The 14,518-nt window shown below is 31.4% G+C and overlaps 1 protein-coding gene across 1 annotated transcript; it reads left to right on the forward strand.

Annotated features, from left to right (window-relative positions):
* The first annotated feature begins 4,685 nt into the window (after positions 1-4,685).
* On the forward strand, positions 4,686-9,597 carry LOC139482463 (tRNA (guanine-N(7)-)-methyltransferase-like). The gene is made up of 4 exons (XM_071266363.1): positions 4,686-4,871; positions 5,299-5,412; positions 6,502-6,603; positions 7,728-9,597. Exons 1-4 carry the CDS (start codon positions 4,701-4,703, stop codon positions 7,869-7,871), a joined length of 531 nt encoding a protein of 176 aa, XP_071122464.1. The 5' UTR covers positions 4,686-4,700; the 3' UTR covers positions 7,872-9,597.
* Positions 9,598-14,518: the final 4,921 nt, after the last annotated feature.

Below are 14,518 nucleotides of genomic sequence, written 5' to 3' on the forward strand. Positions count from 1 at the left end.
GATACCTAAACTACATAAGTGTCCTTACAAACAACGGTATATTGCTGGGTCTTCCAAGTGCTCCACGAAACCTCTTTCTAAATTATTAACATCTATTTTATCAGCAATCAAAGACGTGCTTCAAAGTTATTGTGAAACTGCCTATTCTAGAGGTGGCGTGAATCAGATGTGGATACTTAAAAATTCCAAAGATTTTTTTAGAGTACATACAATCTAACTTTCTTTTATCTTGTAACAGTATTAAAACATTTGACTTTTCTACTCTTTACACAAGTATTCTACATTCCAAACTAAAAGACAAATTGAAAGAGTTGGTATTACGATGCTTCATAAAAAAGAATGGCCAACGTAGATATAAGTATCTTGTCTTAGGGAGAGATAAATCATACTTTGTAAAGAATCACTCTGATTCAAACAAAAAATTCTCTGAAACCGATATTATCAAGATGCTTGATTTTTTGATTGACAACATATATTTGTAACGTTCAGAGGACGTGTTTTTCAACAGACTGTCGGCATCTCAATGGGAACAAACTGTGCCCCTCTACTTGCCGACTTGTTTCTTTATTATTATGAGGCTGACTTCATGCAGGAAATTCTTAGGAAGAAAGATAAGAAGTTAGCAATATCTTTTAACTCTACTTTCCGCTATATAGATGACGTTCTTTCACTAAACAATTCAAAATTTGGTGACTATGTGGAACGCATCTGTCCCATCGAATTGGAGATAAAGGATACTACAGATACAGTTAAGTCGGCTTCATATCTTGACTTACATCTAGAAATTGACAATGAGGGTCGGTTGAAAACAAAACTTTACGACAAAAGAGATGATTTCAGCTTTCCGATTTTGAACTTTCCATTTCTAAGTAGCAACATTCCAGCAGCACCTGCATACAGGGTATATATCTCCCAATTGATACGATATTCCCGTGCTTGCATTTCCTATCATGATTTTCGTGATAGAGGGTTACTGCTCACAAGGAAGATATTAAACCAAGAGTTCCAAATGGTGAAGTTGAAATCATCCCTTCGTAAATTTTACGGACGCCATTACGAGTTGGTTGACCGTTATGGAATAACCGTTTCACAAATGATATCGGATATGTTCCTTACGTCGTAACTACAATCCCCTTCCCTTTCATGAATGTGACCTACCGAATTAGACTATTTACCGGATTTGTAATCACATAAGCAACAAGACGGGTGCCACATGTGGAGCAGGATCTGCTTACCCTTCCGGAGCACCTGAGATCACCCCTAGTTTTTGGTGGGGTTCGTGTTGTTTATTCTTTAGTTTTCTATGTTGTGTCATGTGTACTATTGTTTTTCTGTTTGTCTTTTTCATTTTTTGCCATGGCGTTGTCAGTTTGTTTTAGATTTATGAGTTTGACTGTCCCTTTGGTATCTTTCGTCCCTCTTTTAAATTGCTGATAGAGTAAAGCGTATTAGATGCATAATATTTTTTATATCATATTCAAACATTTTTAATATAAGCGGGACTATATATTTTGTTATCGGATTTTACTTGTGTATCGGTAAAAACAATTAAACGAAAGCACCAATGTTACATTTGACAATTATATCATATCTAAATAGCAAGCCTTATGCGATGTTTCAATACATCACGATGTTATTGTCACATTGGTTTGTGAACCTTTGTTGATATAACCAGTGTTTTATATCTTTAACTGCTCATTGGTTATATTTAATGCAAATTGAATCCCTATTTAGTACTGGATGGTTTGTTTATTAATTTAATAAGGACTATCGAAATTCTTTTAAAAACGTTCATTATGAATTATGAACAAAAATTCGAGAATATCAAACTCAGATGAATGATTCACTTCAAAATCCAAAAAAAAGAAAAAAGATGTGGTACAATTGCATATTGGACAAATTTCAAACCAAATGACATCTGTTAGGCTGTTACACCAATGTGACAGGTTAGGGAAGGTTCATGTGTAAGCATATGTATGCAGCAATAGTTATCAATGCAAAGGTGCGAGGCTTATACTTTAATACGCGCGTTTTGGGTTACATAAGACTCATCAGTGACGTTCAGATCAACATACTAGTAGCCATATAAGTACAAATAAACTCATCATAGATACCAGGACTAAATTTTGTATATACGCCAGACGCGCGTTTCGTCTTCAAAAGACTCATCAGTGACCCTCGAATACAAAAACATTTAAAAGGCCAAATAAAGTACGAAGTTGAAGAGCACTGAGGACCCAAAATTCCAAAAAAAAAATGTGCAAAATAATGCTAAGATAGAATATGTCTGCGATAAGAAATTAGTTTGTTTTTCGAATACTTTTGCAAATGTCCACATAAGTGATATTCATATCATGACCGAAGTGATGACTAAATAAACCCATCATAGATACAAGGACTAAATTTTGTATATACACCAGACGTGCGTTTCGTCTACAAAGCTGGTGATACCCTTGAGGACGAAACATGCACCAGCAGTGGCATCAACCCAGTAAATACTGTGGATTTATTATTATTTCTTTTGATACCATAAATGTTCAAAAGGAAATTATGAAGACTTTGCCAAAACCACGAAATTAAATATCCATGAGTTTTACTTAATCCTTGAAAATTAGTGCCCACGCAAATAACCGAATCCACGTATACGTCTGACTGCTTGGTGTTATACCAACACAAGATATGGTAGTATTAAATAGTGTTTTAATGCACACTTTCCTCCTTTTCTATTTAGATTTGGTATGAGTGCCAATAAGACAACTATCTATCCAAGTCACAATCTATAGATATAAGAAGATGTGGTATGAGTGCCAATGAAACAACTCTCAATCCAAGTCATCTGCCAATCTTAACCATGAGTTCTGATAGTACAACTACATGATAACTAACGAAATTATCCTAGAACCAGTAGGTTAATCGTTAGTTTGAACGAAGAAATAAAATATGGTTCAAACTTATAGGTTTCATACAATACTTGCATATTTGTGCGGATAATCTATAGATTTATGAATGACATGCACAGTACACAAATTGCTATCAAAATTATCTTAAAATGGAGAAGCTGTTGTTTTGAAGCCAGGTATTTTGTTAAGTGTCGGTATAATTTCAAGCTTCTGAGAAGACATACATTTCTTCTTACATTCTATAATGTAATTCTCATTCCATTTATATTGAATATTATAAAACAATTGCATATTTTGTATGAAGTTAAATTTGAAAAGATTTTAAAGATAACGATAATAGGTTTGTATTTATTATATTTTTTCAGGCTATTACTGAGAACGAGTCAACGTTAAATTATTGTATAATACTGGAATAAGGTCTTTACTTGTTTAATAATTTTTTTATTTTGTTAAATTTGTGTAAGTACTTATATTTTACTTTAAATCATTTTTAAGTGAAGGGCTTGTTTGCTACATGCTAGACCTACTTTTATTTCATTTTAAATCATGTTTAGGTGAAGGGCTTCTTTGCCACATGTTAGATCTACTTTTATTTGTTTTTGTTAATGTCATTGATGACTTATTCTTTTCTTGGAACATCAAACCAACAAAGTAATAATTATTGTTAAACTGAAATTTACAAAAAGTATAGCTATCAAATATTCTGAACTCCAATGTATATTCAATAAAGAACTGTGACATGAACGCATAAGACCTGCTGGTTCATACCATCAAAAAAACATACACATACATTAGTACTAATAGACCCTGATTTCTTAAATAGTACAACTCTGTTTCCATTGTAATGTGCGAAAATTTTACATTATAATGATTGTAACCAACACAGCTATGTCAGGTTTAGAAAACCCCTTAACTAGGATACCAAAATCGAAAATATATATAAATCACCAATATAAATAAACATATCCCCATAGCTTCATAAAAATGGATGAAAGTGGGTTTTTTTTTTGGTTCTTGTTCGAATTGTTGACAACGTACAATCAGACGGACGGAAGGATGAACAATCCTTTTTTTTTATGAAAACGGACAAAATCTAATGTTATCAACCAAGAAAAATTTCATTTTTTAAAGAACATCAAAGGTCATTGAAGGATGATACAGATTTGATTATTTCTCATGTATCTTTATTATATAATTAAAAAGAAACATTACAACGCATCACACTTGTGTGAATATCTTCTAGCAAGCACCTGTCGTCTTTTATTACTATTTTCTTTTGGTATAAAAGTAACCTACAATTTAATCCTTTGTCATCGTAATAAAGTACATAACTGAAATACAAACACATTCTTTTATATTAATCATTGTTAATATTAACTTAAGCTGACCTGTCAGTCACACCATATCGAATACCAGGTAAAAGATATCTCTTTGGCACATTCCCCATTTCCATTCTCAATTTTAAAATAAGGAATGACTAAAATATGCAGAATTTTATAAGATAATAAAGAATGAAATAACAAATGTAAAGAATGCCAAGGTCAAACATTAATCATGGTGTAAAGAATGCCAAGGTCAAACATTAATCATGGTGTAAAGAATGCCAAGGTCAAACATTAATCATGGTGTAAAGAATGCCAAGGTCAAACATTAATCATGGTGTAAAGAATGTCAAGGTCAAACATTAATCATGGTCATTTTTAAATACATTTTGTTCTGTCAAGTTTTGGTAAAAACTGTCATTAAAAATATTTATTTGAAAAAGGTTAGATTATTTTGTTTTCAGTCGATTTATGTCCCATGTTTCCTGACACTCTGATGGTTGGTATGGAGATCAGAGTTAAAGTTTCAGATTATGTTAAAGACCGTATTCAAGCTTTAAGAACACAAAACACTGAGAAGTACCAGAATATAGCATGTATTAGGACAAATGCCATGAAATATTTACCTAATTTCTTCAGAAAAGGACAAGTAAGTTTCTTCTAAACTAGTTTCATTATAACTATATATACATTGCACCTTAAAATTATATATTAAATAATTATAATTAAATATACATTGCACATTAAAAAATGTTATTAAAAAAATATAAATATACATACATTGCACCTTAAAATTATATATTAAATAATTATAATTATACATACATTGCATTTAACAAGACTATTATATATTACCTACCGTATAGCGGGTTATTTTAGAGGATGCAATTTTCATTGAATGAGGTAAAAGACATATTTTGGCAGTTATTATTTTGGAGGATAAGAACTTTTACTAATACCTTGTACACTTTTAAATTGGTGGAATTTATTTTGGCGATTTTATTTTATCCACGAAAATAAGGGAAAATTTACACTCCGCTATAAAGATCTATTATAAGGTACTCTTTATTTTATAGTTAAAGAAAATGTTTTTCTTGTTTCTTGATCCACATTTTAAAAGGACTAAACACAAATGGAGAATTAAAAGCCAGACCTTGTTAGCAGAGTATGCTTATGTTATAGCTGTTGAGGTAAGTGACTACTCACAGACCAATCACATTCAAGTATTTGTAAATATGAAAAATCATTTGATAATATAAATACAGTAATTATCAAAGAAATTCCAACTGTAAAGACACAAATCACAAGGGCATATAGAGGGCAACATGCAGTCTTTAATAATTTACAGGTGTATTTGTCTTTACAATAATACCGTATTTGGCTGTGTATAGTACGCATCCCCTTTTAATCTAAAAATAATCTTGAAAAAAAAGTTAGTAAAAAAGAGGTAAAAAGAAAAGATAAAATAAAATAACAGTAATCTCTTGTATGAAACAATAATTGATATTAAAATTTATCTTACCTCCTATAGATTTATAGAGATATGATTGGTTAAAGGAGTACACTTAGTGACTTGATATTTGATATAGGGTGTCCTAAAAAATATAGGGTTAGTTACCATACATGGTTAGTTACCATACATGGTTAGTTACCATATAGGTTTAGTAAGGAGTTACTTCCCTTAAAAAACAACATAGATGCCACAACCCTTTATAAAAACAACACTATATTGAGGAATAATCTGAAAGGTTTCAACAGACGAAGACATTGATGATGAACGGTTGAAATAAGTTAATAAAACATAATTAAAGGTAGCAAGTTGTAATTGTTGGCATTACAGAGTTACTTCCCTTTCAAACAAAAAAAAAGAAATCTGAAAGGATTCAACAGATGAAGAAATTGATATATGTAATGATTGATTAAAATAATTCCACAAAACAAATTCAAAGCTGAAAAGTTGTTATTGTTGGCATTTGTTTTCTGTATAGACAAATGGTGGTAGGATCTTAATACTAAGTATTTAAATAGACTTGATCACTTTGATAGGCCACTAGTTAAAATACCACATGTGAAGATAGTAAGATAAATTTGTTATATGGTGTGCTAGTGACCTAATATGATATATATGGTATTAGGTCACTAACACATCATGTAACTAATAATATAATCTCATATTTGTTTTACATTCTTCATAAATTGTTACAATATATGCTGCAAAGATTTCAGAATTTTGATTTTTTTTTGTAAGTTCATGTTTTTGGACATTTTTACTGTTTTAGGGTATAGTGTATACTATCACTGATGTTAAAGATCTTCATGACTGGATAGTCAGCCATTTTGATGAGTTTCCATTGTTTGAAAGAATTCCTGATACTGAATTGGTAAGGTTAACTTTTAACTCAGTGCTAAAATAACATCTGTTTTTTGTAAGCAAATCCAATTATGTTTGATAGACTTTTCAAATATTTGATTTGAGTCCAGTGGCTTCTATTTCATGCATATTCAGGACAAGACACCAATTTAATTTTTTTTTATTCAAGACAAGATACTAGTTAAAGAAAAATCAATTTGAGATGAAAAAACCCAAAAACTCTAGAAAGATAACTGCTGAAAAAGACAAATCAGACATTCAAACACCTTCCCTTCCTATAAACTCATCATATATACCAGGATTAAATTTTGTTTTTAAGCCAGACTCATGTTTCGTCTTCAAAAGGCTCGATCAGTGACGTTCAAATCCCAAAAAGTTAAAAAGGCCAAAATATAGTACGAAATTAAAGAGCATTGAGGACCAAAATTCTAAATAAAGGCAACAGTAGTATACCGCTGTTCTAAATTCATAAATTGATAGAGAAAAAAACAAATCCTTGTTACAAACTTAAACTGAGGACAACACATCAAATATAAGAGAACTACGACACAACGGAAACACAACATTAAAATTACCATTTTCCTGACTTGGTACAGAGCATTTTAAGAAAATATTGTTGGGTTGCACCTGGTTTTGTGGCATGCAATACCTCCCGCTTTAATGGCAATGTTAATTTTAACATTAAAATGACGACAATACATTACCTAAATATTTTGCGGAATACAGTTATAAGATTGTAACATAAATATATAGCAGGAGAAGATAACTCTGACAGCATACATTATATTAGAAACAAAAAAGTAGGCATCTGACAAAAATGTATAGATAGTAGAAACTTCTATGGTATAAGTCGTTTCTGGAACCATGTCTTATACCTGAAAAGATAGTGTATTTTGTGTACTATAAGATAAAAAAAAAATCACCCTTTTGCTCAGCATGTGTTAGAATTGACAATGTATATCTTTTGGTCACATGATGATGGAAGTCACATGACATATTCAACTAATAACCGTATTCTTGGAACTGGACTATTTAACCACAATTTTATGGAGGACTAACTAGACATAATGTTATACAACAAGGAGTTTTATAGAATTTTTTCTTTAAAACTAAATTTCTATGAATGTTTTGCAGGAGTCTGACCAAGTTGTAGAAAAATTGTACTTCAGCACAGAGGAAGGTCAAAAGGTCACAAGAAACAAAGGGGACAAATTCTTGGCAGTGTATAGACGAATTGTAGATCCTTATCAACAGACAGACAACATGGATAATTCATAACAAAGGGGACAAATTCTTGGCAGTGTATAGACGAATTGTAGATCCTTATCAACAGAGATACAACATGGATAATTCATAACAAAGGGGACAAATTCTTGGCAGTGTATAGACGAATTGTAGATACTTATCAACAGACAGACAACATGGATAATTCATAACAAAGGGGACAAATTCTTGGCAGTGTATAGACGAATTGTAGATCCTTATCAACAGACAGACAAAAATAACATGGATAATTCATAACAAAGGGAGATAATACGACAGAAAAATCAAATTATGAAAACTTAATCGGTGTTATTACAGAAATTGTGTCATTAGCATTAAATTATTAGCATTTTCAATATGTCACACACAATTCCCAAACACTCTGGGAATGTTTATTGGAATTGTAATTAGTTTATTATAGCTCATTTAGATATTTGACGGACACTGGTGCACTTTTAAATGGAAGATGTCTGTAAAGAAACAAATTGTAGAGTGTGAATTATTTCAATTACTTTGTAAGAAGACTGAGAAGAAAAACCTGTGAATATAAAACATCAAGTGAAGGTCCAACTTTGATCTTTGTATATATGCATACATCATAAGATTAATTTAAGAGAACATACATTTTATTTAGAATTAAAATTTGGCAAGAAAAGGTTTAACTATTCTAAGAGCTCTCAAGAGCCTGTGTTGCTCACCTGTGTCTACTGTGATTTTGGAAATCATGTAAAATAAGGTTAAAATCATAATAACTAGAATAAGATATCCCAATAATGATTGAGGCCAAGTTTGGTTTAATTAGGCACAGTAGTTTAGTTATAGGCAGGTCATCACTTTGTAGTGTAATTAAAGACCCCTTATCATTATTTAAATTAGTTTTCAATTGAACATTTTAAATTTGCTCATAGACTTCTCTGGGCCAGAAGGAGTGAAGGAGTTTTTCTCATCACTTTACAACCAACAAAGTCTTGTATGGGTGAAACTACTCGGCAACCAAACGTTTCCAAAATTGTCATTATAGTATCTACTACAACAATGGGTCCACAGATTCCACCTTGCAGCAAACATGGCCGACATGGCTAACAAGCAGATCATTTGGATACAATGCAAGTTTTGTCTATTATCTTTCTTATACTATTAAAAACTAACTATAAGCTATAAACAGAGAAAATCTTGACAGGAGCAGATATGTTAAAAATGATGGCATCTACCCATTGTCAATTTCATAAAGACTGTCACTCAACCTATTATTGCCCTTAAATGACGCATTTTACCAATTTCTTTTGTAGTAGTCTATAATCTTGAAAATTGTATTAGAGAATGAGAAATGTTAAACAACAACATTGATCAGCTTATACGCTCACAAGGAAGCATAATAGAATACCAAATCATTTATTTGTCGATAAGGCGGGATTCATATCCAGAGAAAATTTTGTGTCCAGAATGCACAATAAATGGAAGATTTAAACTTATTAAGTTGACAATTTTTTATTGTTAACCTGTATGTAAATTGTCTAGCCATGAGGATCTTGCAAGTAATGTACATAAATTGGGGACTTGAAAAAAATAACCAATGAATCGCTGCAAAGGAACTTTTATTTTCATCAGATCTTCTTCTTCTTAAAATGAATGTTTCTACTGATAAATATGAAGTTTAATCAAAGTATACCCCGTTCATTGTTCAATGTCATTGTAGTTTTTTATGTTGCATTTTGTAAACTGTTGTTTGTATTTTGCCCGGAGTTTTCAGCTTGTCTTCCACTTATGAGTTTAAATATGACTTAGGTATCCTTCACTTCTGGTATATTTTGTGGATGGTTTGACTGTCGGGCTCACCGTGTCAATGCTGCTTTGGTTTCTTGACAAAATGTATGTAGTTTTGTTTTACCTTTAAGGATAGTAGAGTGCACAAACAGTTTATACATATATGAAAATATAAGATACTTCCTAAACACATATAGTGCCACAATAACCACATCAACAACAAAAGAAACAACTTTATCATAACTTATTAAAATTGTTAATTTACAAGGTATTTAAGGTAGCACAATAAAAGATTTTTTACCTCCAATACCCCAGTTTTAAAATGCTGTAACTTTCTTTATAATGCTTGAAAAAACATAAAAGTGGTATTTGTGGATAGCTATCAAATAACTCTTTCAAATTAATGCAATGTTAGTATTATACAACAATTATGTAATCAATTATAATTTTAACTGTGTCTACCAAATTTTACAAGAAATTTCCACTTTCAATTGAAATTAGCTTTTTCATGGATACCCTGAGAGGTTTGATTTTATAACATGTTGTTCCTAGTGCTATAATCTACAAAAGGGTATCTCAGATTTTGGATAGAATGTATAGATAAAATTTTACACCTAATCAAACATTATCTACGATTAAGTGGTAAGGATGTTTACATTAATTACAGATTTATGAGACAATGGAATACGATACAGATAATTTGAGACACCCTTTTGTAGCTCCTGCTCTGTTGATTAAGATAACGTTAAAATTTCTTATTTTTTTAGTAGAGATGTCAGAGCTTAATTTATTCAAATGAACTGACCAAGATTTTGCCATTAATTGCATAATAATTGATTACATAATGATTACATAACAACTATATTGTATTCATTTAAATGATAAATCTATCTTTATATACCTCTTTTATTAATTTATGTGCAGTCATAAGAAAGTAACAGTAAGGATAGAGATTAGAAGTAAACAATCTTGTGTTGTTCTACCTTAAAATAAAACAGATTTGCAAATTTAATGATTACAGTTTGAAAACAAAATGTATTAGCATTGGAAAAGGTTGACAAATTGATGAATAATCAGGCATACGATTTTATATACACGTCTAGGGGTTTGAGTAATAGGAGAAAATTATCAAGCTTGACTATTATTGCGATTGCAAAATCTAATCACAATTGAATATTATTGAATATTTAAACATGTTCACATACAACCAATAGACATAGATAATAATGAAGTTAAAGAATAATAAGAAGAAAATGAAATAACTAATAAAACACTGTCCCAGGTTAGATGAGGCATTTGCGCTCACAATTATGTTTGACCCTGCCACATTCTTTATTTGCCTGACCAAAGTCTGGAGTCTGTAGTTCCGTGGTTGTTGTTTCACGTCTGTCATTTGTTTTTCGTAAATTATTTTGTTATGAATTGTGCCGTTGGTTTCTTCAATTGAATTGTTCAATATTTGTCATGCCGGGGCCTTTTATAGCCAACTATACATTCTAGGTTTATTCATTGTTGAAGTAGTTACAATGTATCAAAGGTATTATAATAGTTTGAAGTAGTTATTAGGATTATAATTAAGTACGCCAGACGTGCGTTTTGTCTTCATAAGACTCATCAGTGACGCTCAAATCAAAATATTTATAAAGCCAAACAAGTACAAGACTGGACAGTTGCCTATAAATTACGTCATAGTGTTCATCGTGTACAAAAAAAAGTGAAATTACAAATATACCGACAAGTTTCCTTAACATGCTTATTAAATAGCAAAATCACAAGATCAAACACACCAAAACAAATGGATCACAACTGTCATATTTTAAACTTGGTCCAGGCATTTTATTATGTAGAAATGTTGGAATAAACCAGGTTTTAAAGCAAGTAAACCTCTTAATGGTATGATAGCTGCATATAATTCCATTATATGGACAACTATGTTTTGAACAAAACAAACAGACATGATATTGCAGTACATTGTGTTATAATCTTAATCACTATAGAAAAAGACAAAGATGTCAACAAAGAAAAACAAAATGGCATCTAGACCAAAGCACATAAGCAAAAGTCATACAAACGGACATATTGATAAGAAGGTGAAAAATAGGGCAGTACATTGTGTTATAATCTTATAATCACTATATAAAAAGACAAATATGTCAACAAAAAGATAAAATGGTATATCGACCAAAGCACATATTAAGTAAAAATTAAAGACATTAATACAAAAATAGCAATAGCACAATAACACAATGTGTGATGTTTTAGTACCGAGCTCCACCAAACAGATACTATCAATTCTAATGCAATTTTTATGTAACAATTTTTTTCATTGGCTAAAAGTTGCCGTCAAATCGACAGTTGACCAGGCGTAACAAAGGAGGGACCCGCCATTTTGAATTGATTGAATCAACAAATGCTCGAATACTGCTATATAATCGAAAATAAAACAACACCTACCTCGAATACGCAGTTTTAATGTATTAATTTTAATCGAATTTGAATCGTACAGGTACCATAATATCTTCCAGTTTTCATTTGTATGACGTCACGTTTACCCATGACGTCTTTGCGCCAAAATCATTCATAAAGTTTCGCGGATTTTTTTGTTATTTGTCTTTAGACATTTTATCAAAAAAATCGTATTATTTCTTTTTGTAATGCATGAGAATCCGAATAACAGTACTGTAGTTGAAGAGTTGCCACCGTCAATTTTGATTAGACGGTCGCAAATCTCGGTTTTACTGTCTCCACTATGTGTCGCCAGTAAAATTGCATTTGCGACCGTCAAATCTACAATTGACGGTGGCAACTCTTCAACTACAGTACTGTTATTCCTTAAACAGTCTGAGCATGATACATTAAAAGTAATTTACAAAGACAAATAAAAGAACACTTTAACACATAGTTAGGGTGATAAACACCATCAGTAACTAAAATCTATACTCCAAGACCACCATGTATTATTTGAAAAGTTGATAAGGAATATGTATCAAGAATATCTTGACATCTTATAATTCATTTTAGCAAAAAGACTCATCAGTGACAATCGAATACAAGAATGTGTCCAAAGTACACGGATGCCCCACTCGCACTATCCTTTTCCATGTTCCATGGACCGTGAAATTAGGTAATTATCTAATTTGGCATTAAAATTAGAAAGAGCATATCATAAGCAACAAGTGTACTAAGTTTCAAGTTGATTGGACTTCAGCTTCATCAAAAACTACCTTGACCAAAACTTGAACCTGGACGGACGAAAGGACGGACGGACGAAAGGACGGTACGACGAACGGAGCCACAGACCAGAAAACATAATGCCCCTTTACTATCGTAGGTGGGGCATAAAAATGTATAAAGGCAAGTCAAGTAGAATGTTGTATAGCATTGCGCTAAAACATTAACAAACAACACATAGTGCAGATAGCATGACTTGTTAGATGCCCTACATTTGATTGGGTGTAGGTCAATAAATGTTTTTTGACATTTAATATATTCTCAAACACTTTCACATATTTGATATTATTGAATAGCAATATAATATTTCCCACAGTAAGTAACCAAAAGTTAGCTATATCGCTATACAATTAAAGGGTTATTGCATGAATATTGGGGAATATTGTCCCTTGTAGAACATATATTGCACTCGCAAGCTCATACAATATAAAATTCTACTCGGGACAATATTCTCCATATTCATGCAATGACCCTATAATATTACACATGATGTAGAATTCTCCTGTTTTCATTGGATATTACGATTACGTGCTACAAAAGTTGTTGTCTGAATCTGATGCCTGGTTTCTATTTTAAAGTATATTGATGGTCCGAAATTGTTATGATGTCACACATAAAAACAATGGAGGAAGCACCACTGTAAATGAACAGAAAATTTGCAAGTTTGTCAGAGGAAAATATCAATGGTATGATGTTAAATGCTGCCGCTAAAATATGTAGAATTCAAGAATGCTAACGCACCAAGCTGTGAAGTTGTTGGAAGAATATTTATATTTTCACAGGCATATTAACAATCTTTAAACATACAACGAAAAAAAAAAAACAACAGAAAAGACATTAAAGTCCATTGTCATAATACATGTACATTAATTAAATATTTGATATATAAATCAAGAACTTTCACTCAGTCAGTATGTTATATATTGGCCTGTTCACTCGGTCAGTACGTTATATATTGACACTCGGGACTTTGTGTTTGGTCAATGTAATCTATACAGGTCCATACATTACATAAAGACCTCGTCAAAAGTTGTTTATAATTGATGAATATAATATAACAAAACAATTATCACTGGTATGTTTGGATTAAAAATTCTGCTTTCTGATAGATAAAGATGGGTTTGATAAACAATACAGTGGCATTACGTCAAATACAAAAAAAAAGTTGTGAAATACCATGTTATGTAGAAACAGCTATATTTACATAATAAAAGCATATCGTTGCATTTCTGTTCAAAACTATATTGATGGAGAAACATTTTTATTTACAACTGTACAAATAAAAGTAGCTGTCTGATTAACTCTATTTACAACAAGCTACTGTCAACAAGAGTGCACACACTGAAATGTCTCGCCTTCTTTACTAATCATTGATATTATGTTCATACTCCTAAATATAAAGCTTTATTACGACGGTCACATAAACTTAACATGAACCATGAAAATGAGGTCAAGGTCAGTTGAACCATATGCCAGGCAGACATGTGCCTGTAGCTAACAATGCTTCCATACAACAAATATAGTTGACCTATTGTTATAGTTTAAGAAAATAGACCAAAACACAAAAACTTAACACTGAGGAATGAACCGTGAAAACCAGGTCAAGGTCAAATAAAACCTGCACGACTGACATAAAGATCATAAAATATTTCCATACACCAAATATA

The sequence above is a fragment of the Mytilus edulis genome, chromosome 7, assembly GCF_963676685.1.
Source record: "Mytilus edulis chromosome 7, xbMytEdul2.2, whole genome shotgun sequence".
Taxonomy (NCBI): domain Eukaryota; kingdom Metazoa; phylum Mollusca; class Bivalvia; order Mytilida; family Mytilidae; genus Mytilus; species Mytilus edulis.

What these genes read in the sequence shown, in the direction of transcription:
- LOC139482463 (XM_071266363.1), top strand. Translation starts at nt 4,701, where the DNA reads ATGTTTCCTGACACTCTGATGGTTGGTATGGAGATCAGAGTTAAAGTT. An exon ending in ATTTCTTCAGAAAAGGACAA is followed by an intron (nt 4,872 to 5,298) that starts GTAAGTTTCTTC and finishes TTTATTTTATAG; the next exon opens with TTAAAGAAAATGTTTTTCTT. An exon ending in GAATTCCTGATACTGAATTG is followed by an intron (nt 6,604 to 7,727) that starts GTAAGGTTAACT and finishes AATGTTTTGCAG; the next exon opens with GAGTCTGACCAAGTTGTAGA.